The 22,919-nt window shown below is 40.9% G+C and overlaps 1 protein-coding gene across 6 annotated transcripts in view; it reads right to left on the bottom strand.

Annotated features, from left to right (window-relative positions):
- The window catches only part of LOC132398482 (FYVE, RhoGEF and PH domain-containing protein 4-like), a 260,428-nt gene that overhangs the window by 35,568 nt on the left and 201,941 nt on the right, over nt 1-22,919 (bottom strand). For all 6 annotated transcript variants that reach the window (XM_059977999.1, XM_059978002.1, XM_059978001.1 and 3 more), the window contains 4 exons: nt 10,753-10,842; nt 7,595-7,743; nt 4,053-4,209; nt 1,108-1,246 (listed from right to left, as the gene is read on the bottom strand). In XM_059977999.1, the coding sequence (XP_059833982.1) occupies nt 1,108-1,246; nt 4,053-4,209; nt 7,595-7,743; nt 10,753-10,842 (535 nt within the window). The remainder of the gene's footprint in view (nt 1-1,107; nt 1,247-4,052; nt 4,210-7,594; nt 7,744-10,752; nt 10,843-22,919) is intronic.

Here is a 22,919-nt window from a genome sequence, read left to right as displayed (position 1 = left end):
CAGCAAACTAATCCATAGTTAAGCACAATGCAGATATGAAATAAACAAAAAGATGAAATAACAGGAGGAAGAATTACATTTCTGTTCATTTTAAGAACTTCTTGTATTAGAATATTTTGTTCTCACTGGTCAGAAAATAATATATAGTCTTCACAAGTAGAAAGAAAAATAGTAATGATTTTAAAGGCAAGAATCAGAACAACTTGTACTTCTTACCATAAATGGCACAAAATGAGAAATTAAACCCCATTCACATTTACACTATTTCAAGGCTGTGAGTGAAAGAAAGAGATCAGGGTTGTATGGAGGCCCTAAATCCCGTGAGCAGGCTAAGTTGATCATATGCCTGGTGCCAAACTTCCAAACCAGATACTGTATTAGCGGCTCTGTCACAGAAAGAGATTACCAGTAGACAGAGGGACAGATTCAAGAAACCTCAAAAACCTCCTTGAAAAAAAAAAGCAAGATTTCAATGAATCCCTCAGTGTCAACGACCCCGACCACTCAATGTGAAGAAGGAGCACTGCAGTTGGTCTTGAGAACTTTTACATCAGGCGAGGACGCTGAATAAAAGGTGGAAGGACAGTATTGCCTCAGAAATCCTGTCCACTAGCTCACCTTTTTAGATATTTCTTCTTCTTCCCTTATTTGTGGAAGAATCTACATTTAGACTCATAGATCAGTTTGTAACCAAAAGTGGTAGAGTAAGTACAAGAGCATTAATGAAAGATGAAGGCTCTGTTAATGCTTTGGCTATGTTGGCTGTAAGGTACATTGAAACAGTTGTTTTAACATTTGTTATTGACTATTGTTAATTTTAAATTCGGTTTTATCATCTGCATAATCTTCCAAACTAATGATACTCTGCTGTACTCATAAAAGAGAATATAATGTTCTGTCCGAAGTCAGAATCAGCAGACTGCCTTGTCCATGAGGGCAAGTACAATGCTTTGAAAAGAGAAAATAAAAAGTTACAAAAAATAGTCGAACATTTTGCAAATTAAGTAGCTGAGTATCCAGAAGCACAATTCCAGGGTGACTGATTAAAATCCAAATAAAGAATAAGAGCTTTAATCTAGCTTGAAAATCATTTCAAGGTTCGCTTACTCTCAGCATCTTTCCTATCTATGGAGTCCTGTGGTAGTTTCTTCAAATAATCCTTGAGGAGCAGCTCATAACGAGGAATTCGTTGCACAGGTTCTAACATATGATGTTGTATCGTGAGGGAGCCACAGACTTCTTGTTTCTGAAAAACAAACACTCTGTCAAACATACTTAAGATTTGTCAAGTGGAACAAGCTTGAATTACACAGCATAAACTAGGGAAAACAAAACATTACAGTCATGAGTAAGTCAAGCCTGCTATCAGAAGATTGTAATTGATTCCTTTTCGTTTAATGAATATGTCAACTCATATAGCAGTCTAGTTCAATTTTTATGGCACTGTGTTAAGTGATCATAGTTGGATCAATCGAGACACCTCAATTCACTTAGTGGCCAGGGGCATCAAAGGAACTACAGTATGAAATATCCTTCCCAAGTGTAAGTAATGCTGGCAGAGATTGTACCATTGCCCATCTCTAGTTACCCGCTTTCTTCTGCCATTGTAATGGCTGCATGCCAAAGATAAGACCTTCTATGATTTTGATCCTGTAACATGCAAACAAGTCAGAAAGCTGCCTGGCTTGGAAAGGAACATTGAGGTGATGGTGTTGTCATTGACTGTATGGCTTTTGATAGGGTAAGTACTGAGTATTCCAGCAAACCCCAACTCTACCCTGCATTTATAGAGAGGTTTATATTACAGGAAATTTTAATGAAGGATGGGTGATATATTTCCAAGTCATGAAATAGTGTGCAACCCGCGGATTGAGTTGTTCCTGTGCACTGACTTCCTTTGTCCTTCTCGGTTGTTGAGGTGGCAGACTTGAGAGCCACATTCAGAGTATCTATGGTGTACTGCGTAGATGCTGCACACAGCAGCCACGTGGGGACGAAATACATATTTAGGGAGGTGGAAGGATATGAATGAAATGGCTGCTTTGTTCTGGATGGTGTTGAGCTTTTTGAGAGTTGCTGATACAGCACCTATCCAGGCCAATGAAGAGTAATTCATCATGCTTCTTATGTGTCTGTTTTAGATGGTGGAAAAGCCTTAGGAGGTCAGAAGGTGAGTTATTTAATTATGACACACAGCCACTGGCCTTTCTTGTAGCCGTGGTATTGATATGGTTGATCCATTGAGAATCAGATTAATACTGACCCCAGGACTCTGATGGTGGAGGATTCAGCGATGGTAACATCTTGAATATCAAGGGTCAATGATTAGATTTCCTTTTGTTAGAGGTGGTCATTGCCTGGCATTCCAAAAGTGCAAATGTCACAAGACCACAATCAGTGCTCGTCAGTAATAAAGTCTCTTAACTGACAATCAACAAAGCATACCTCAAAGATGCATGTTTAGTTCTCTGATCTACTCTCTCTACACTCATGACAATGTGACTAGGCAGAGTTTAAATGGCATTTACAAATTTGCAGATATTGTTGGTAAAATCTCAGATGGTGACACCGAGGAATACAGGTGTGAGGGAGATTGGCTGGTTGAGTGGTGTCACACTCACACTCAACAGCACAAGAGCAAGGCACTGATTGTGGACATCAGGAAGGGGATGTTAGGGGAGCATGTGGCAGCCATCAGCGGTGGAAAGGGTGAGTAGCTTCAAGTTCCTGGGTGTCAGCATCTCAGAGGGTCTATCATGGACCCTCACTCTGATACAATTGTGAATAAGACACAATTTATTTCATCAGGAGTCTGAGGGGATTTTGTATGTCACCAAACACTCTTGCAAATTTTTGCAGATGCATGTTGGAGATCATCACTCACTGGTACGGAGCCTCCAAAGCATAAGAACGTAAGAGCGTGCAGAGGATTGTTGACTCAAACAGCTCCATCATGGGACCAACCCTTCCCACCAACAAGGGCATCTTCAAAAACTGGTGTCAAAAGAAGGCAGCATCCACCATTAAGGCTTGCCCATCACAGACATGCCCTCTTACTGTTACCATGAGTGGAGATGATCCTTCCCCTCTACCAAGAGACTTCTGAATGGTGCATGGACCCATGAACACTAGCTCATTACTCCTTTTGTTTGCACTATTTATTTTGTCATTGATGGTAATTTTATGTCTTTTCACTGTTCTGCTGCCACAAGACAACAAATCTCACGTCAGAAATATAGTAATAATGAACCTGATTCTGCCCTGGCCCTGCTGAACACAGGTATTGGCTGCTTTGTTTGCTGAAGATGAAGCCTTGTGATGGAAGGAAGATCACTGATGAAGCTGCTGAAGATGATTGAGCTTGAACACTGACTTGAGTAACTCTTGCACAGTTGATTGAACTCTTGACACCGTAATTATATTCCTTTGTGTGACATATGACCCCAACCAGCCGCAAGAGTGTTGTCTCTTTGATGTCCCATGTCACACGTGGTCAACTGTTGCCTTGATATCTAGAATATTGCTCTGCTTCCAGAGTCACTACAATCATTTACCACCTGCTCAGTAACAGAGTAGCCCAGAAATTTACCCTTTACCCTTCAGATTATATTACTTTTGCTCCATATATTGGGAATGTTAACACTAAGAGAGCATTGAAACTTCTAATCCACTGCTCTATCTTTGGCCAATAAAGCAAAAGGAGATAATGAGTAATGGGGAAGGAAGCCAACATACTACATAAAACCCATGATTTAGTTCATTTACTTCATACTTGACATGCCCAAAGCATATTCAATGTAAGTTTTTTGCTAATTTGTCTGGACAACAAAATAAGTATGGAAAAATAATTTTTAAAAACATACACTGTATTCTATCAAGGTGCATGAAACTGTATAACACTTACTTCATCAGGCTCACCTGCACGTTCTAATGTTGCTTTAAAATTATATAAAATCACCATTATTTTTAATAAAATCCATGTTGAATTGTAAGAACTTCACTTTGTTATTCATCACATCTGTAATATGGGAGATGATGCATCTTGCTGTTACCTGAATGTCTTCAACAATAGCTTTGAACTGCAGTGACCTGCCCATCCATGTTTTCAGCAGCGCCATGGCCTTTTCAAAGTTTTTCACATACTCGCCGTACATCTTCAGGAATGGAGCCAACTTCTGCAAAATATCCCCTATTTGTGGTGTTGTATTCCTACAGGATATAAATTCAGCTATCACAAAATAATAAACAACGAGTGAACACACAGTACAGTACATAGCGTTGTTTGACAGGATGTATATGAATTGGAGTTTATGATTCCCAAAACAGTGAATTTGTCAAGAAAGTCACTGTGTAAAAAAATAGCATTCTTTGGCAGAATGCCTCATCATAATAAATACAATGTTATAATCTCATTCCATTATTCTCTCCAAAATTACAAATATATTCTCCAGCAATAAAAATAATTTTGCAAAAATAGAATGATTGATAGAAAAATTACAATAGAGTCCTTGAAGCAAAACATTTCTCTGCATTGTTTCTTCAAAACGGTATTGTATAGGGAAGTCAAAAGCACTGGTCTGTGTTAGAATGTGGAAATGAGAAAGTGATTTGAAAAGAGCAGAGAGAATCTAGGTAGCACTAATATCTCTCATGTGAGATGAGTGATGAGTAGAGGGGCATTTCACAGAATTTACAACAGGCCATTTTGCCCAAGTGCTCGGTTCCTGCACTTACACTCTGCTGGACACACCCTGCAGCACAGCTGCTCACTCAGTCCATGTTTTCTTTCACTTCCCATTCCTCCATATACTTCAGCTAGCTTCTGTTTAAATGATTAACGTTATTCAACTTAACTGCTCCATGTAAAGGTCAGGTTTCACACTCCTTAATCTCAATAAACAGCCCAAGAAAAATCAAATAAGGCTTATCAGTCTGTGGTCTTTTTCTTTAGAACATAAAACTCAGAACGGTACAACACAGTACAGGCCATTCAGCCATGAGCTTGTGCTGACCCTTTAACCTACTCCAAGATCAATGTAATGCTTTCCTCACACACACCCCCACCCCCGATTTTTTCATTCATGTGCCTACCTAAGGCAATGTGCCCTATAATTTTCTTCAATGAACTTAAAATAAATGAACTTCTATTAGACATTTCTGCCCTGGGAAATATCACTGGCTGTCCACTTTTTCTATGTCTCTTATCATCTTGTACACCTCTATCAAGTCACCCCTCATCCTCCTTTGCTCCAAAGAGAACACTCCTGGCTTGCTCAACTTTTCTCATAAGACATGATCTCTAATCTAGGCAACATCCTGGTAAATCTTCTCTTCATCTTTTCTAAAGCTGCCACATTCTTCCTATAACGAGGTGACCAGAACTGAAGTATGGTCTAACCAGGGTTTTATGGATCTCTGACATTATCTGATGGTTCTTGAACTCAGTCTCCCAACTAGTGAAGACAGGAGGTACACCATACACCTTCTTAACAAACTCATCAACTTGTGAGGCAACTTTGAGAGATCTATGGACTCTGTGCCCAAGATCCCTCCGTTCCTCCACCTTGCCATTCTCAGCCCAGTTCTGCATCTTATCAACATCCCAGCACGACAATCCTCTACACCAAGCTGTTCCTGACTTCTACCCACATTGACACAGCAAGACTACAAGACATAGAAGCAGAATTGGGCCATCTGGCCCATCAAGTCTGCTCTGCCAGTGCACCATGGCCAATTTTTTAACCCTCTCAATTCTATTCTCCTGTCTTCTTCCTGTAGCCTTTGATGCCCTAACTAATCAATAACATATCAACCTCTGATTTAAATATATGCATTGACTTGGCCTCCACAGCTATGTGTGGCAATGAATTTCACAGATTTCCTACCCCCGGCTAAAGAAATTCCTCCTCATCTCTGTTCTAAATGTAGCAGCACACAGCTGAACGTGGTCCATTTATGTTTGCTACTTTCTGACCAGTAACCAATCGTTCTCCAGTAATAATATCAACTCTCAAACTCATGAGTTTTTATTTCGTCCTATTTGAACCATGTGTTCTCTATATCATAATGTGCTTATCCAACCATTAAACGATGTAACTTAATTACAGCCTTAATTACAACCTCTTCTTTGGTAGCCTCTTGAGATCAAGGTCTTGTGGATGGTTTGGTGAATGATAAGGACAATGTGACTCTTCCTCAAATGGGGAAGGAGACGACTGATGGGATGAACTCTTTATATTGCTTACATTGCCCTTCAGAATGCTCCCAATACGGAACCTGAAAGTCACATAGCTGTCCAGAATGCTCCTTCACCCATTTTGAGCAATTATTTTTGCAACAAAGCTTTGGCCATATCCTTGAATTACTTTTATCTCCATATATTGTTAAATCTGTTAGGTAGAATGTACCTTTCAACCGCATCATGTCTTCTTGCTCTCCCTTAAGTTACACTGTGAAAGGAGGGGAAATCAGTTATGGTAAAAAAAAATACTGGGAAGATTCCAACAGGGTTAGTGGGAAGAGAAGTAAAGTTGACATTTCAGACCAAAGGCTTTCCATCAGCATGAGAGAAAATAAGAAAACTGAACATTTTCAGTTTCAAAGAAAGGGAATAGGTGGAGAGAACATGGGGAAGGGATGGAGACCAAGGGAAACAGAATGACAGAAAAGAAAGGAGCGCCAGCTAAGAGAAGGTGGTGTGGGTACGTTAACTGCATCATATGTAAATCGAGAAGCTGAATGAAAGAAGAAACAGAAACAAAGTGACTGCTGGAACTGCAATATACCAAACACTGCAACTGCTGGAAGCAAAGGGAAACGCAAAAATGTCCAGCAAGTCAGGTAGCATTAATAGAACTGAACCTGCTGTGTATGTCATGCTTTATTTTTCATCTCAGTGTTTCGCATCTCACTGTTCCAGGATCAATCCCACCACCCCCCCCCCAACATTCCTTTCGTTCTACTTTCAACTTCTCTAGCCAAGAATCAGCTGAGCCTAAGGAGCTGTCACCACCCCCTTTTGAGTCACTCCATTTCTCTCGTTCCCCATCCCATCACAGACATTTTCTTTGTACTCTTCATCCTTCCCTTCTCTGCATCTTAGTCCTAATTTTCCCCACTCTGATGAAAGGGCATTGACCCAAAATATTCAACCTGTCTCTACCGACAAATGCTGCTTGACCTGATGAGTATTTCCAGCAATTTCAATACATGTGTTGTTAGCTTTATAAAAGAGATCAATCAAGGTTCTTGCTGCTGATTAGTATTAGAGGAGATTATTGGGATCACTGTGTTATTGTTATACACCTTGCCTACACTACTTGGTGCCATGCAGTATAAGTTCCAGGTGCCAGAGCACGAGGGTATGGCTGATACTTGTGAACAATACACACACTTTTGAAAGGTGATTATTTTCATATCTCTATGACACCTACCCTTTACAAACCTCTTCCATGAAAACTCCATGCATTGCACACTTCTCTGCCTAACAAGAAAATAAATTACATTTGTCGTTCACAAAGTAAACTATTCATTTTTTCCAGTTGTTAACTCTTGAGAGGAAATACAACAAATAGACACTTCTTTAAAAACTCACCAAAGATTCATGCGAGTTTCCAGCTCTGGCAGCAGAAATTGACTGTGGAAGGCATAAATGGATGAAATGTTGGAGAAGATTTTGTTGACTACCTCTGCAGGAAAGGAACCCTTGCTATTGGCTTCCTCCAACAATTTGGTACAGAAAACCTGCAGAGCAAATGAAGTGAAGAATTAGTCTTAATTAGTTATGCAGAAATTAATCCCTATAAAATGGAAAGTTGAGGTCCACTAGAAATTAATAGTACACAAAATGAACTTATCATTGTTAATGTCCAGATTCCTTTTCAATCCACTGGAGAGTAAATGAAACACTCATCAGGTCAGGCAGCATCCATGAAGAACTAATGCTTCAGGTCTTCAGCCTGTAACATTAACTCTTTTCACAAATGCTGCCTGTCCTGATCCACATGTTAACATTATTTCTCCCCAAAGACCTGCTGAAAGTTTCCATATTTTCCTATTTTGTTTCAGATTCTTAGCATCTGAAATTTTGTCACACCCAAATCTGCTGATGATAAAAAAGGATGACAACAATTTAAACTGTGAGAAGGATGCAGAGAAATATCAGGAGATTGTGGGCAAGTTGAGTGGATGGGCAAGAAGATGGAAAAATATGAGGTAATTTACATTGATAAGTTACATAGACAGCTTCAACCCCACCCCACCCCCCCAAATAGTAAGTGGGTGGAGATATATTTCTACCAAAGAAGATCTAAGGCACTCCTTCCCTCCACTACCTGCAGGTCATCTTTGGGCAAGGTGTAGTACCTGCTTAGCATCCCTGATCAGAGTTACGTGAAGCCATGACAGCAGGTGCTGGATGGTTGTATGAGCAGCTGGTGCATATCAGAAGTCCTGGTTTTGCGACCACTGATGCCAGGCAGGCAATCACTGAAGAGTATTGATAATGGCTGGGGGTCACCCAGAAAAGGGCAATGGCAAACCACTTTTGTAGAAAAATTTGCCAAAAACTGTCATGGTCATGGAAAGACCATGATTGCCCACGTCATAAGACAAGGCATAAAACAAAAGAGCGAAATGGTGAGAGATTGAAGGTGTTGATGTGCAGAGAGGTTCAGTGTTCTTGTAAACAAACAAAATTGAAAATTAGTGTGAAGTATACACCAAATAATTTGGAAGAGAGATGGTACTGCGGCCTTTGCACCAGCTTAAAGGCATTTTTCTTAAGCTACATAGGAAACTGAGAATATTATACTGTAAATAGGCCTGATTACCCCACCCAAGTAAAGACAAACTCACAATAGAGAGAGTGCAACATTGGTTAACCAGGTTGTTCCTGAATGGGGGGATCTGCACTAAGAAGAGTAATTAAATAGATTGGGTTTGTAGTCTAACTTTCAGAAGAATGAAAAATGATCCCACTGAAGCATTCAAAACTGTCACTGGATGGATGGAATGGAGACAAGGATATCCAAAATCAACAGCTACTGTCTTAAAGGCATTAGTCATTCAAGACTGGAATGACAAGAAATTTGTTCACCCAGGGGGTGAGTGTTGAACCCTTGGAAGGTTGTGGAAGCCACTGGCCAAGATCTTTTAAATGACCTAGTGGGAGTGAGGAACTGAAAGGTTGTTTCTGTTTCTTATGTTATAAATGGAGGTTTTGCTGAGTCAATTGTAAGTTTTAATTCAGAGACTGAAAGGTTTCCACTAACTGAAGTATAAAGTTATATGGAGCAAAGTCAGGGTATTTAGAAACAACCCCGCCAAATGGTTGAACAGCCGCCTTTGTATGACGTCCCTGAAGCATCTTCAAACCCCGTCTGTCAGGTGCATGAAAATTCTGGCATCACTCATTACTCAATGTTATTATGCCACTAAGATATAGCAATTGTGAAGATATTTTCCTTGGAATTCACTAATGCACTTTGATGTGACAAGTGTGAGAATTTCCAAAGGACATGAACCTGTGCAAATCTCACCACAGTTTAAGTATTAACACTGCATCTTGCTAATCTATTCTCAATGATTACAAAATATTAAAACCAATATAGTTTGTTTATTACCAGCCATTGATTACAATTTAAAATTTGTCTTTTCCTCCCCATCAAATCATTTCCTGGTCAGTTAATTCAGGGAACAATGAAAATCTAGTGATTCTCAAAAAATTCTTCTCAAGCCCTTTAATCAATCTGTTCAATGACAGCTAATGATTGACAGCAGTTGTTAATTATTATCTTATCACTATTCTTAATTTATCTCAGTTTCTTTGTTCTTTCATCTATCTATGCAGCAATTGTATCCTTCATTGCCAGTAATGTCAAACTCATCCATCTTTATGAATTGTATTTGTAAAACCTCAAATTCAATTCTCAATTCAATTTCAATTACCTCAAATTCAATTTCAAAATGCTCAAAATCTGGTGGTCGCATTTGAAAAATTGCTTTCACAAGATTAGCAATACACTCTAAGACAGGCACTAAAAGTGTTCAAAGCAAAACACTCGAAATTTTCCTACTTTTTCACTGATCTTTTTCCCTATTACCCAACTCTACTAAGTTTCTCCTTCAAGTAAATTGTTTGTTGCTGGAGAGGATATGCCTGACTTGCTCAGTGTGCCCAGCATTTTCTATTTTTTATTCTTTATATTTCATTTTTTTGGTGAGCACTCTGCATATAGTTTCAGTGGCCTAGTCAAATATGGGAGGAATTGACACTATGAACTCAGTTCAACCTTCACCCAGCATGGATTGTCCAGCAAATACAAGCTGCATCCTCTTGCTCTTCCACTAATGGTCATGTAGCTACAGAGTTCTGAAACCTCTGCTCTAAGTGTGTTGCTTGACTTCTAAATCTATATGGCAAAATCTCTCAAAGAAGAGACAGCTCCTTCCTCAGTAGTTCTGATTCATTAAGAAAACAGCAAAAACAGGTTCAACCTTTTAATGCAAATTCTGAAATTCGTCCCAAGTATTTGACTCATAGATGAAACAAAGGAATGTCTGGAAATTAAATACTTTCTACCATGAGTACCTCACCGTTACTGGAAGTTTGTGGTAAAGACATTAATACAACAGTCAGTTTGCACACAGCAGAATCGCACACTGTGATTTTGATAGAAAACTATACAAGCAACAGTTGTTAGGATGCTTATAGATAAGGAAAGACAAACATTGGATGAGTTGAACACTAACCTGATCTAATAGATGAAGTCTGTTTACGTAGGCTCTTTCTGTCAGCAACAGCTCATTAGCTATTTTATACATCTTTTCTTCATTCGTTTCCTGTGAAGAAAAACAGTTCATATTAATTTGGAATTACTGCCCATAACCTGCCATTAAGAATATAGGAAAACCAATAGAGCTCACTGCCATTTGCCTTCAAACACTACCCCTTCAGGAGATGGCAGACATGTGACCACATCTCAGGAAAATGGCGCATCATTGCCAGCGTCACCAATTAGATTCATTGTGAATGCAAATTAAAGTTTTACCACAGACAGTAAGAACTTGTCTGATATAGAATGACAGTTTCGAAGCAATTTAATACAGTGCTGTGTGATCACTGTCAGGATTTGAAATATTGAAATATTTGCTAACTGCTAATTACCACTAGGGTTCACTGGTACCAAAACTTAATATTCAAAGCAAGTAGTCTCAATATTTGTGGATTAATTGCTTCTTATTTTAGGAAGGTGAAATACCATTTTTGTTATGCTTCCCTTTTTGTAATTCTTACGATGTACCTGGCGTGCAAATGAATTATTTACTTCTTCTCATTCATAGTCCTTCAGTATACTGGTTAAGCAGGTACTCTTTGTGTGGATTTCTTTCATTCAGGTTTTCAGTATATGTTTCCATCAATCTACAGCGTAATATTTTTTTAAGTCTAAACAGGCAAGGGAGAAATCTAACTGAAAGTAGGCACTGTTGATTAGATTCGTATAACAAATTATGAATCATTACATATGAAAAACAAATCCAGTGATGGCGGGATAATCAAACGGCTTGGTAATATTTCATATCGAGTTACTCATGAAGAAAATCACGACAGGAAGGTATTGGTGGGTAGCCAGCAACTGTCTCAGCGAGAGCATCCAGGGATACAAGACGGAAATGGAGAACAAAAAACAAGTTATCTATACTTTCAGCTGTAATCTGCAATAAATAATGTCCGCCAGGAAATACACATCAATTTCAAAGTGTTTATTTCTAATGTCATTAAAAGTGAGCAGAGAAATCTTCCCCATTTTCTTGACATGAAGTGCTGAATATTTTTGCCTATTTGTTTTGAGCAGTATACAAAGAAACAGCATAATGGAAAATCTACAATAAACTTCGGGCTAATTGTGGTGCTGAGTCACATAGATAACCCAGTTTGAACTCAGTGCATTGGAACAGTTTGTTCCTGTAAGCTCATGTTCAGAGAGTTAATGAAAGTATATTTACTAGTACAACAGTTTGTACATGGAAAAATATTGGACAAGAATTTCATGCTGGCTAAACTTTACAAGGTCAACAAGATGACACTGAAAATGACTTTAATAACCAAGTAAATAGGATTAAGCCGTCCAACCTTCAAGTTTGCATCACGATGCAATAGCATCATGGCTGATCCCCTAGCTCAATACCAGGTAACTTAGGGATAAACTCAGAGAGGGTGTGTAAAATGACACATGGAAAGGCTTTTTAATAAGGGGGAGGAAATATAGTGTTACATTTGAAGGTAAAGAGGTATTGAAGGGAGGAGGGAGGTGACCTACCTAATTTTGAAGTGAGGTAGAATTGAGGCAATGCAAAGAACATGCCGGATTGATGGGATGATGTGAAACAGGAAGAAGAGCCACCTCATTAAGTGCTGAGTAATAGCAGGCAAGTCAACCATCAAGATAAAATGAAGCTTTTCATCATTTACATGGATGATTAACAGAAAGAGCTGGGATTGCGTTACCATGCAAAATGAAAAAATGTAATTGCAATATGAACATTTTATAGATAGCAAAGCACTGTAAACTGGGAAATGTTGAAGTAAGTTGAGGCAAGAACCCAAGCTTGTTTAGAAACCTTGTGGTATGGTTAGCAATATTGTGAACTAGGTACTGCTAGTGGTCTAGACAACAGAATAGTGTGAGTTAGCAAATCATCTGGAAAATTTCCATGTGGAATGTTGTTGAGCTCTGAGGCAGAAATTTGATTGCAGTTTTACTGTACACACCATCTGCAATCTCATCCTAATCCTAACACAGCACTCCCTACACACACATCTCTCCATGGAGTTTAAGCCTCATAAAGAACAGTACTGAAGAGGTGACTGAATATTTTTTATTTCACTATTGTCAAAGTCTCAGTCCCCTGTTTTAATGAGTAAGCGATAGTTTTGGAGGAAGGAAATCACATCAGACACCCGCTTGGAACATCCCCTTATCAGAACAATTACAACAGATTGTGAAGAACCAGGAAAATGGAATAGAGTCTGTAAGGAAGCAGGTGAGAGGATGTGTAGTCAAGATAAATGTGGCTAGGCGAGATATAATGAGCTTGCAACAACAAAGTGATTCAGCAAGGGAAGAGATAAGGACCATGTGAATGTGGGAGCAGGATGGGAATTGGCAGCAAATGGGGAGAACTGTTTAAATTCCACATGAATGAGGAAGCAGGGTCAATATAACCACTGGCATACTGGATAGACTTGAGGGAGTTGGCACAATGGTTCCTTTTAGCTCACAAAATGTCTGGTGTCGTTTGAGCCCAGGTGAGTGTACTTTCATCTGGAGACAGTGAGTGTGGAGTTGAAAAAATTGTTGAATACAAGAACAAGTACAGCCAAGGAATTCAATGGCTTAGAAACATAGAAAACAAACAGCACAATACAGGCTGTTCGGCTCACAAAGCTCAGCCGAACGTGTCCCCACATTAGAACTAACTTGGCTTTACCCTTAGCCCTCTAGTTTTCTAAGCTCCATGTAGCCATCCAGGAGTCTCTTAAAAGACCCTATCGTTTTTGCCTGCACCACTGCCACCAGCAGCCTATTCCATGCACTCACCACTCTCTGCATAAAAAAACTTACCCCTGACACCTCTGTACCTACTTCCAAGCACTTTAAAACTATGCCCTCTCATGCTACCCATTTCAGCCCTGGGGAAAAGCCTCTGACTAGCCACATGATCAATGCCTCTCATCATATTGTACACCTCTATCAGGTCACCTCTCATCCTCTGTCACTCCAGGGGGAAAAGGCAGAGTTCACTCAACCTATTCTCATAAGGCATGCTCCCCGATCCAGGCGACATCCTTGTAAATCTCCTCTGCACCCTTTCTATTGTTTCCACATCCTTCCTGTAGTGAGGCGACCAGAACTGAGCACAGTACTCCAAGTGGTGTCTGACCAGGGTCCTATATAGCTGCAACATTACCTCTCAGACAGACATACTTTATTGATCCTGAGGGAAATTGGGTTTCATTGTAGTTGCACCAATCAAGAATAGTGTAGAAATATAGCAAAATAAAACGATAAACAATTAAATAATAAGTAAATTATGCCAAGTGGAAATAAGTCCAAGACCAGCCTATTGGCTCAGGTGTCTGACACTCCAAGGGAGGAGCTGTAAAGTTTCATGGCCACAGGCAGGAATGACTTCCTATGACGCTCTGTGTTGCATCTCAGTGGAATGAGTCTCAGGCTGAATGTACTCCTGTGCCTAACCAGTACATTATGGAGTGGATGGGAGACATTGTCCAAGATGGCATGCAACTTGGACAGCATCCTCTTTTCAGACACCACCATCAGAGAGTCCAGTTCCACCCCCACAACATCAATGGCCTTACGAATGAGTTTATTGATTCTGTTGGTGTCTGCTATCCTCAGCCTACTGCTCCAGCACACAACAGTAAACATGATAGCACTGGCCACCACAGACTCGTAGAACATCCTCAGCATCGTTCGGCAGATGTTAAAGGACCTCAGTCTCCTCAGGAAGTAGAGACAGCTCTGACCCTTCTTGTAGACAGCTTTAGTGTTCTTTGACCAGGCCAGTTTATTGTCAATTCGTATCTCCAGATATTTGTAATCCTCCACAATGTCCACACTGACCCCTTGGATGGAAACAGGGGTCACCGGTGCCTTAGCCCTCCGCAGGTCCACCACCAGCTCCTTAGTCTTTTTCACATTAAGCTGCCATGTGATAAAGTTTCTCACCGTAGCCCTGTACTCTGCCTCATCTCCCTTGTTGATGCATCCAACTATGGCCGAGTCATCAGAAAACTTCTGAAGATGGCAAGGCTCTGTGCAGTAGTTGAAGTCCAAGGTGTAGATGGTGAAGAGAAAGAGAGACAGGACAGTCCTCTGTGGAGCCCCAGTACTGCTGACCACTCTATCTGACACACAGAGTTGCAAGCGCACGTACTGTGCACTCTCGGCTCTTAAACTCAATTCCACGATTAATGAAGGCCAATGCACCATATGCCTTCTTAACCACAGAGTCAACCTGCGCAGCAGCTTTGAGTGTCCTGTGGACTCAGACCCCAAGATCCCTCTGATCCTCCACACTGCCAAGTCTTACCATTCTGCCATCATATTTGACCTACCAAAATAAACCACCTCACTCTTATCTAGGTTAAACTCCATCTGCCACTTCTCAGCCCAGTTTTGCATCCTATCAACATCCTGTTGTAACCTCTGACAGCCCTCCACACTATCCACAACATCACCAACATTTGTATCAACAGCAAAGTTACTAACCCATCCCTCATCCAAATCATTTATGAAAATCATAAAGAGTAGGGGTCCCAGAACAAATCCCTGAAGTACACCACTGGTCACCAACCTCCATGCAGAATATGACCTCTCTATAACCACTCTTTGCCTTCTGTGGTCAAGCCAGTTCTGGATCCACAAAGCAATGTCCCCTTGGATCTCATGCCTCCTTACTTTCTCAACAAGCCTTGCATGGGGTTCCTTATCAAATATCTTGCTGAAATCCATATACACTACATCTACTGCTCTACCTTCATCAATGCATTTGGTCACATCCTCAAAAAATTCAATCAGGCTCGTAAAGCACAACCTGCCTTTGACAAAGCCATACTGACTATTCCTAATCATATTATGCCTCTCCAAATGTTCATAAATCCTACCTCTCAGGATCTTAACCACCAAATTACCAATCACTGAAGTAAGGCTCACTGGCCTCTAATTTCCTGGGCTATTCCTACTCCCTTTCTTCAATAAAGGAGCAACTTCTGCAAACCTCCAATCCTCCGGAACCTCTCCCAACTCTATTGATGATACAAAGATCATTGCCAGAGACTCAGCAATCTCCTCCCTTGCTTCCCACAGTAGCCTGGGGTACACCCCGTCTGGTCCCGGTAACTTGTCCAAATTGATGCTTTGCAAAAGCAACAGCACATCCTCTTTCTTAATATCTACATGCTCAAGCTTTTCAGACCACTGCAAGTCATCCTTACAATCGCCAAGATCCTTTTCCATTGTGAATACTGAAGCAAAGTATTCATTAAGTACCTCCGCTATTTCCTCCGGTTCCATACACACTGTGCTACTGTCATACTTGATTGGTCATATTCTCTCATGTCTTATCCCCTTACTCTTCATGTACATGTAGAATGCCTCAGGGTTTTCCTTATTCCTGACTGCCAAGGCCTTCTCATGGTCCCTTCTGGCCCTCATAATTTCATCCTTAAGCTCTTTCCTGCTAGCCTTGTAATCTTTTAGAGTCCTATCATTACCTAGTTTTTTGAACCTTTCAAGCTCTTCTTTTCTTCTTGACTAGATTTACAACAGCCTTTGTACACCACGGATCTCATACCCTACCATCCTTTCCATGTCTCATTGGAACGTACCTGCTCAGAATCCCATGCAAATATCCCCTGAACATTTGCAACATTTCTTCCGTACATTTCCCTGAGAACATCTGTTTCCAATGTATGCTTCCTGTCTGATAGCTTCATAGTTCCCCTTACTCTAATTAAATGTTTCCCTACCTTGTCTTTTCCTATCCCTCTTGTTACACACCCTATGGGTATCTTGTGACTGTCTTATGAGCATGATGTAATGGTCTTATGATGATGGGGTGATGTAATTTCCTGCCAGTGTTAGGTCATACGATGTAATTTTCCCACCAGTGAGATGTCATGTGATGGCCTGTTCAACAGGTATAAAAGGGGAAAGCCTGGCTGTGACACAGGTCAGTTCGTGGTTTAATTCGTCAGTTACTCCGTTATGCTGCGTATTCATCTCATGATGCATTTTTGTTTCAAAGTGCAGTTTTACTTTCTGCCTTAAATCTCAAAGGTTACTGCTGGCAGTTTCACAATGCTGCCAGTTTTAGTCCAGTCAGAGAGTGAAGAATTTACTGAGGTATGGAAAACCCAAAGGATCGAGAAAAGTTGGTGTCGTCAGCAGTTTACTACAGGATCGACTTTATTGAATCCTTGTTCAAGGAGGTAGTAACCTGCATCTGAGATAGCCCCTGCATAGTGAAAGCAGAAAGGGTTGGATGCAGCGTTTTGCCAAGAAAAGGTCAGTGCCTTTAAGCCGTCTTTAATTTCCTTCATCGTAAGTCCTTAGGGCAAGGCATATTTCGGCTGGGATCAGCAGTAACATCATGTCGTCAAGGAATTCGTTACTTCAGGGAAGTCTCTCCTAATTGACTGTGTAAATCATTTGGACTTTTGCACTTATCGCTTTAGGAACTGTGTTCGCATTTATCGCTTCAAGAACTGTTCGGATTGCCGTATAGCTGTTAACTTCCGGTTAAGTTAGTCATTTGTTTACTTTTCATTTATTGTTGAGCTGAGTTTTAAATAAATGTTTCTTTGTTTATAAAAAACCTGTCTCAATTCTATATTCATTGTTGCCGTATCATAACACTCTCCAATGCTATGGTAAAGGAGATAGAATTGTGATCACTATCTCCAAAACACTCTCCCACTGAGAGATCTGACACCTGACCAGGTTCATTTCCCAATACCAGTACAGCCTCTCCTCTTGCAGGCTTATCTACATATTGTGTCAAGAAATCTCCATGAACACACCTAACAAACTCTACCCCATCTAAACACCTCACTCTAGGGAGATGCCAATCAATATTTGGGAAATTAAAATCTCCCACCACAACAACCCTGTTATTATTACTCCTTTCCAGAATCTGTCTCCCTATCTGCTCTTTGATGTCTCTGTTACCATTGGGTGGTCTATAAAAAGCACCCAGTAGTTATTGACCCCTTCCTATTCCTAACTTCCACCCACAGGGACTCCGTAGACAACCCCTCCATGACTTCCTCCTTTTCTGCAGCCATGACACTATCTCTGATCAACAGTGCCACGCCCCCACCCTTTTTGCCTCCCTCCCTATCCTTTCTGAAACATCTAAAGCTTGGCACTTGAAGTAACCATTCCTGCCCTTGCACCATCCAAGTCTCTGTAATGGCCACAACATCATAGCTCCAAGTGCTGATCCATGCTCTAAGCTCATCTGCTTTATTCATAATACTCCTTGCATTAAAATAGATATATCCCAAACCATCGGTCTGAGTGCATGATTAGTTAGAAATGATTCTGAATCCTCTAGCACAGTTTAAGCATGTCCTTCTTAAGGGTGAAAATATTTCTTCATTAAACAGTGACAACAGACACGGGTGCAGTGCCTGTTGCAATATTGCAGACCCACCTTAGCTGGGTGGGTTAATAATGGAGTGGTATTAATAACATCACTGTGAAACACATGAAGAATGGATATACTGTTAATGACAGAAAAAGGTTCGATACACTCTGTGAACCTTCAATTGTATTTGAACAGTATGTTCTGAAATTGTCCAGTCAAATGCTCCATTGTGGTGCTAAAGTTATTTGTGAACGTTGACTAATGGTTGATGAAGGAAGAAATTTCATTAGGTGCTCAATTCATGTTGGGTAAATGTCAAATGCATTATGGTGAATTTGCTCAGAAGTACTGACAATTGCTTGATTGCACAAATTATGAATAACTGATGCCACAGTAGACCATTTGCCCCCTTGTAGGTGTTCTCCCCTGCATGAAAACCACAGCTCTTGTCCGATTCCAAGAGCAATTTTCACAATAATGACATATTTTTTGATTCCCTTAACTTCATCTGGAAATGACTGCTAGCATGACCAACCCTGGATTAAACGGCCTTCATGTAAGAATTACACATGGAAAAATATTTGCTATGTGCTAAACTGGATCCTCAGATTTGTGGATGACATCAAGATGGGGTGGGGAGGGGAGATGGTGTATAGCAGACAGCGAGGAATGCTATGAAAGCTTGCAGCAATATTTGGACCAGCTGGAAAAAAGGGCTGAAAAATAGCAGACGGATTTTAATGCAGTCAAATGAGAGGTGTTGCACTTTGAGAGGACAAACCAGGTAGGACTTACATGATGAGTGGTAGGGTACCCAGGAGTGTAGGAGAAATGAAGGATCTAGGAATACACATCCGTAATTCCTTGAAAGTGACATCACAGTTAGATGGGGTTGGAAAGAGAGATCTTACAATGTTCTGGCCTCGAGGCGCAGTTCATTTTGTATGCTGTTTGTTTAGCATGAACATCACTTCCTGTATGTTAGCTGTTTTTAAATATTATTTCTCGCATGTTAATTTGGATTTTGTTTTGAAGCACACGATGGAAAGACATCCATCTCCATCTACTCTTTATTTGCCCTTGAAACAGCAATATCAATTCAGAAGTAAGAACTCATTAAAAACCATGAAGAAAGCTTCTGTCTCTGGTGGGTTTTGAGAAGGTGTTTAATTCACTGCATAGTTTTGCATATCCAAACTGCAAGGGCAGCAGAATGAAAAGAGAACTCATCTTCAAAGGCATCGCCCATGGACCGGAGATGCATCTGAAAGCCATACATGACAACATCAGCTTCCAACTCAAGTGCTATCGACTGCCGAGACCTGGAAGTGAGGTCAGAATGTGGCCCATTGATTCCATCATCCTGACGCTCGAACAAATCCACAATTAGCATAGCTGCAGCATGAATCCATGGCAGAAATGAAGTGGCAAGGAGAGCAGATCATGCTAAACGCGAGTTTGAGATGCAAACAGAGAAAGCTCACGTAGGCACGGAGAGAGCGCATATGGACATGGAGAGGGTGTGTGCAGTGGCTGGCTCAACAGAGGCAAAGATGTATGAAGCAGCAGCTGACTGGGACAGTGGTGAGTCTACAAGCAGAACCAGTCATGCTTCGCCAACACAAAGATCACGTCCAAATGCATTTTGACTATAAAACAAAGACAGTGCTTCAGACCTACAGGGAGAAGCTGTCCTCACCACGCAGCTAACATGTCTTTCACATTCTTCAGGTTATGACAGATAAGGTCTACAGCAGCAAAGAACCACAATACTCTCTTCCGCAGGTTCATCCCAGCAAAGACTTCAGTTAAGTGTTGCTACTGACGCTAGTTCCATCTACACAGACATGGAGGGGCTGAACTTCCATCCATCCCAGAACACACATCTGGCAAACCAGTCGCCACAATGCCCTCATTCAGAAGCCACAGGTGCATTAGACTTGGCTCGGTATCTGGCTCTTTGAGACGTAATCACAGCACGACGAAAACTAGTCTGTCCTGGAAGTTAAGCTTTTGCACTGCTGTGGAAGGACTAAGTCTCTAACCTCGCGAAGAGCTAGACCTTCTCCATAGGTGGCTTGATGGGGAGTCACTGCAAAATGCAAGCAGGGTTAGGGCTGTGCACATTAATAACCCAACTGCAGTGGCAGAGGCTGGACAATGCTTTGGCTCTCCAGAGTCAATCGAAGAATCTCTCTTCAGCAGACTTGATAATTTTCTCAGGCTCTCAGACAAAGAACCACAGAAGCTACTGGAACTTACAGACGTCAGTACTGCAAACTACAAAAAAGAAAAGGTACCTACTAGGACTGAGTTTCTTGGATACAGCAAGAAGAATTGATCGTTGACTTCAGCAGATGGAAACCAGAGGTCTATGAGCCAGTCCTCATCAGAGGATCAGAGGTGGAGAGGGCCAGCAACTTTAAATTCCTGAGTGTTATCATTTCAGAGGAGATATTTGTCCTGGGACATAAGTACAATTACAAAGAAAGCACAGTAGCACCTCTACTTCCTTAGCAGTTTGTGAAGATTCCGCATGGCATCTAAAACTGGCAAACTTCTATAGGTATGTAATGTAGAGTATATTGTCTGGCTGCATCACAGCCTGGTATAGAAAAACCAATGTCCTTCAATGGAAAATCCCACAAGCAGTAGTGAACATGGACCAGTCCATCAGAAGTAAAGCCCTCCCCACCAGTGAGTGTATCTACATGAAGTATTGTCATAGGAAAGCAGCAACCATCATCAAGGACCCCTACAACCCAGAACATGCTCTCTTGCTGCTGCCATCAGGAAGAAGGAACAGGAGCCTCAGGACGTATACCATCAGGTTCAGGAACAGTTATTATCCCTAAACCATCAAGCTTTTGAACCAAAGGGGATAACTTCACTCAACTTCACTTGCCCCATCATTGAAATGTTCCCACAACCTATGGATTCACTTTTAATGACACTTCATCTCATGTTCTCAATATATATTGCTTACTTATTTATTATTATTTTTTTTGCATTTGCACACTGGTTAAACATTCAAATTGGTGCAGTCTTTCATTAATTCTAGTATGGTTATTAACCCATTATGGATTTATTGTGTATGCCCACAAAAAACGTATCTCAGGATTGTATAAGGTGACATATATGTACTTTGAACTTTGACTCGGGGTTCTGCGTCTTCATACAATCTAAGGATATACTTTGGAACATCAAGAGTTGCCAGAAGAAAAGCCAATGGATTTGTCATGGAGTTGATAGGAGAGGAGCTCTGCGTAACCTTGCCAACCCTCATAGAGTGCAACAGGGATGAAATGCAGCACGATATCGGACATCCCTTAAGAATATAGCAGACAACATTCCCCACTCCTGTCGCTTCGCAAAGACACCGTCCATGCACATGAAGTACGTGAACAGTGCAATGGTTGGCAAAAAGCACCTTTTGCACCTGGGTTGGGTCATAGTGGATGCAGTCTGCCTCAATGCTGCTCATCAGCCCACTGTCAACATAGTCAAGACTAACATCATGGAGAATAGGCACCCAATTCATTTCAGACCCTGTAAGAGTAGAATCTGTACGAAAGAGAAAAGGTAAGAAAAGCAAGCACTCTGACATACTTACCTCTGCTCTACTAGATTTAGGCAAACTTGTCTTCTGTCACTCAGAAGATGACTGTAAGCTGGCACCTTCCACTGAAGATGAGGTCTTCCTTCAAATCATGAACAAAGAGTTTAGCAAAGACAAGTTAAACAGTTGGGTAGCTCCCCTTCTTTTCTGTTCTCCATGACAAATCCTACCAAGCAACAGAGGACAGGCCCTTATTCGACACATTGAGAAGGAAACCGGAAATGAAAGACCATTATGTGGAGTTCATGGAGAGATTCTTTAGGAACAATCAGGCTGAGTTGCAGCCTCCTCCAGATCCCGACAATGAAAACAGGTATTTACCCAACTTCGGTGTTTACCACCCCCAGAAAGCTGAACAAATACAAACTGTCTTTTATTCAAGTGCACAGTCCAAAGACATATCACTGAACAAATGTGCTCTTGTGGTGTCCAAACCTCAATAGCAGTCTGCTTATGGTCCCCTTGCGCTTCAGAACAGAATCCGTTGCAGTGATGGCAGACACCAAACAAATATTCCACAGCTTCCTCATGAGAGGGAGACTACCTCAGATTCTTGTGGCTTCACAACCACCAACTGGGTGACAGGATTCTGAAGTACCGCTTGAGAGTTCATTTATTTGGTAACTGCTATGGTAATCTATGGCCTTAAGAGGACAGCTGTCAAAGCAGAGAAGGAATTCAGGACTGAAGCACAGAGGTCCCTGAAGGCAACAGATGCCACTGGATCTAGTGAAGTTGAATTCATCCTGGGCAAAACAAAACTTACTTCCAAACCAGAGCTGACCTCTCTTCTCATTAGACACTACCACAAGCAAATATGTCATCGAGGATGATATTTTCGAAGTGATAACAGTTAAAGACTGCGTTGTAAGACTGTTTTCAAGACTAGTCTCTGACACTATCCTTCTTTTGCCAAAGAGTTAATGAAATGAGTAGTAATGCCAAAGAGTACTAATACCAAAGGAGTAGTAATGTCAAAGAGTAGTGAAACTAAAAGTCAAATGATCATAGTAGGTAGTTGGACATCCTATGGATGCCAAGCAGGGAATGCTCTTGCCTCTGGAGGTGCTGTTCGTCTTGCATGAACATCACTTCCTGTGTGTAAGCTGTTTATTTTTAATAT

The sequence above is a fragment of the Hypanus sabinus genome, chromosome 8 (assembly GCF_030144855.1).
Source record: "Hypanus sabinus isolate sHypSab1 chromosome 8, sHypSab1.hap1, whole genome shotgun sequence".
Classification (NCBI taxonomy): Eukaryota; Metazoa; Chordata; class Chondrichthyes; order Myliobatiformes; family Dasyatidae; genus Hypanus; species Hypanus sabinus.
The sequence above is the reverse complement of the archived record's forward strand: the minus strand, read 5'-3'. Positions and strand labels throughout refer to the sequence as shown.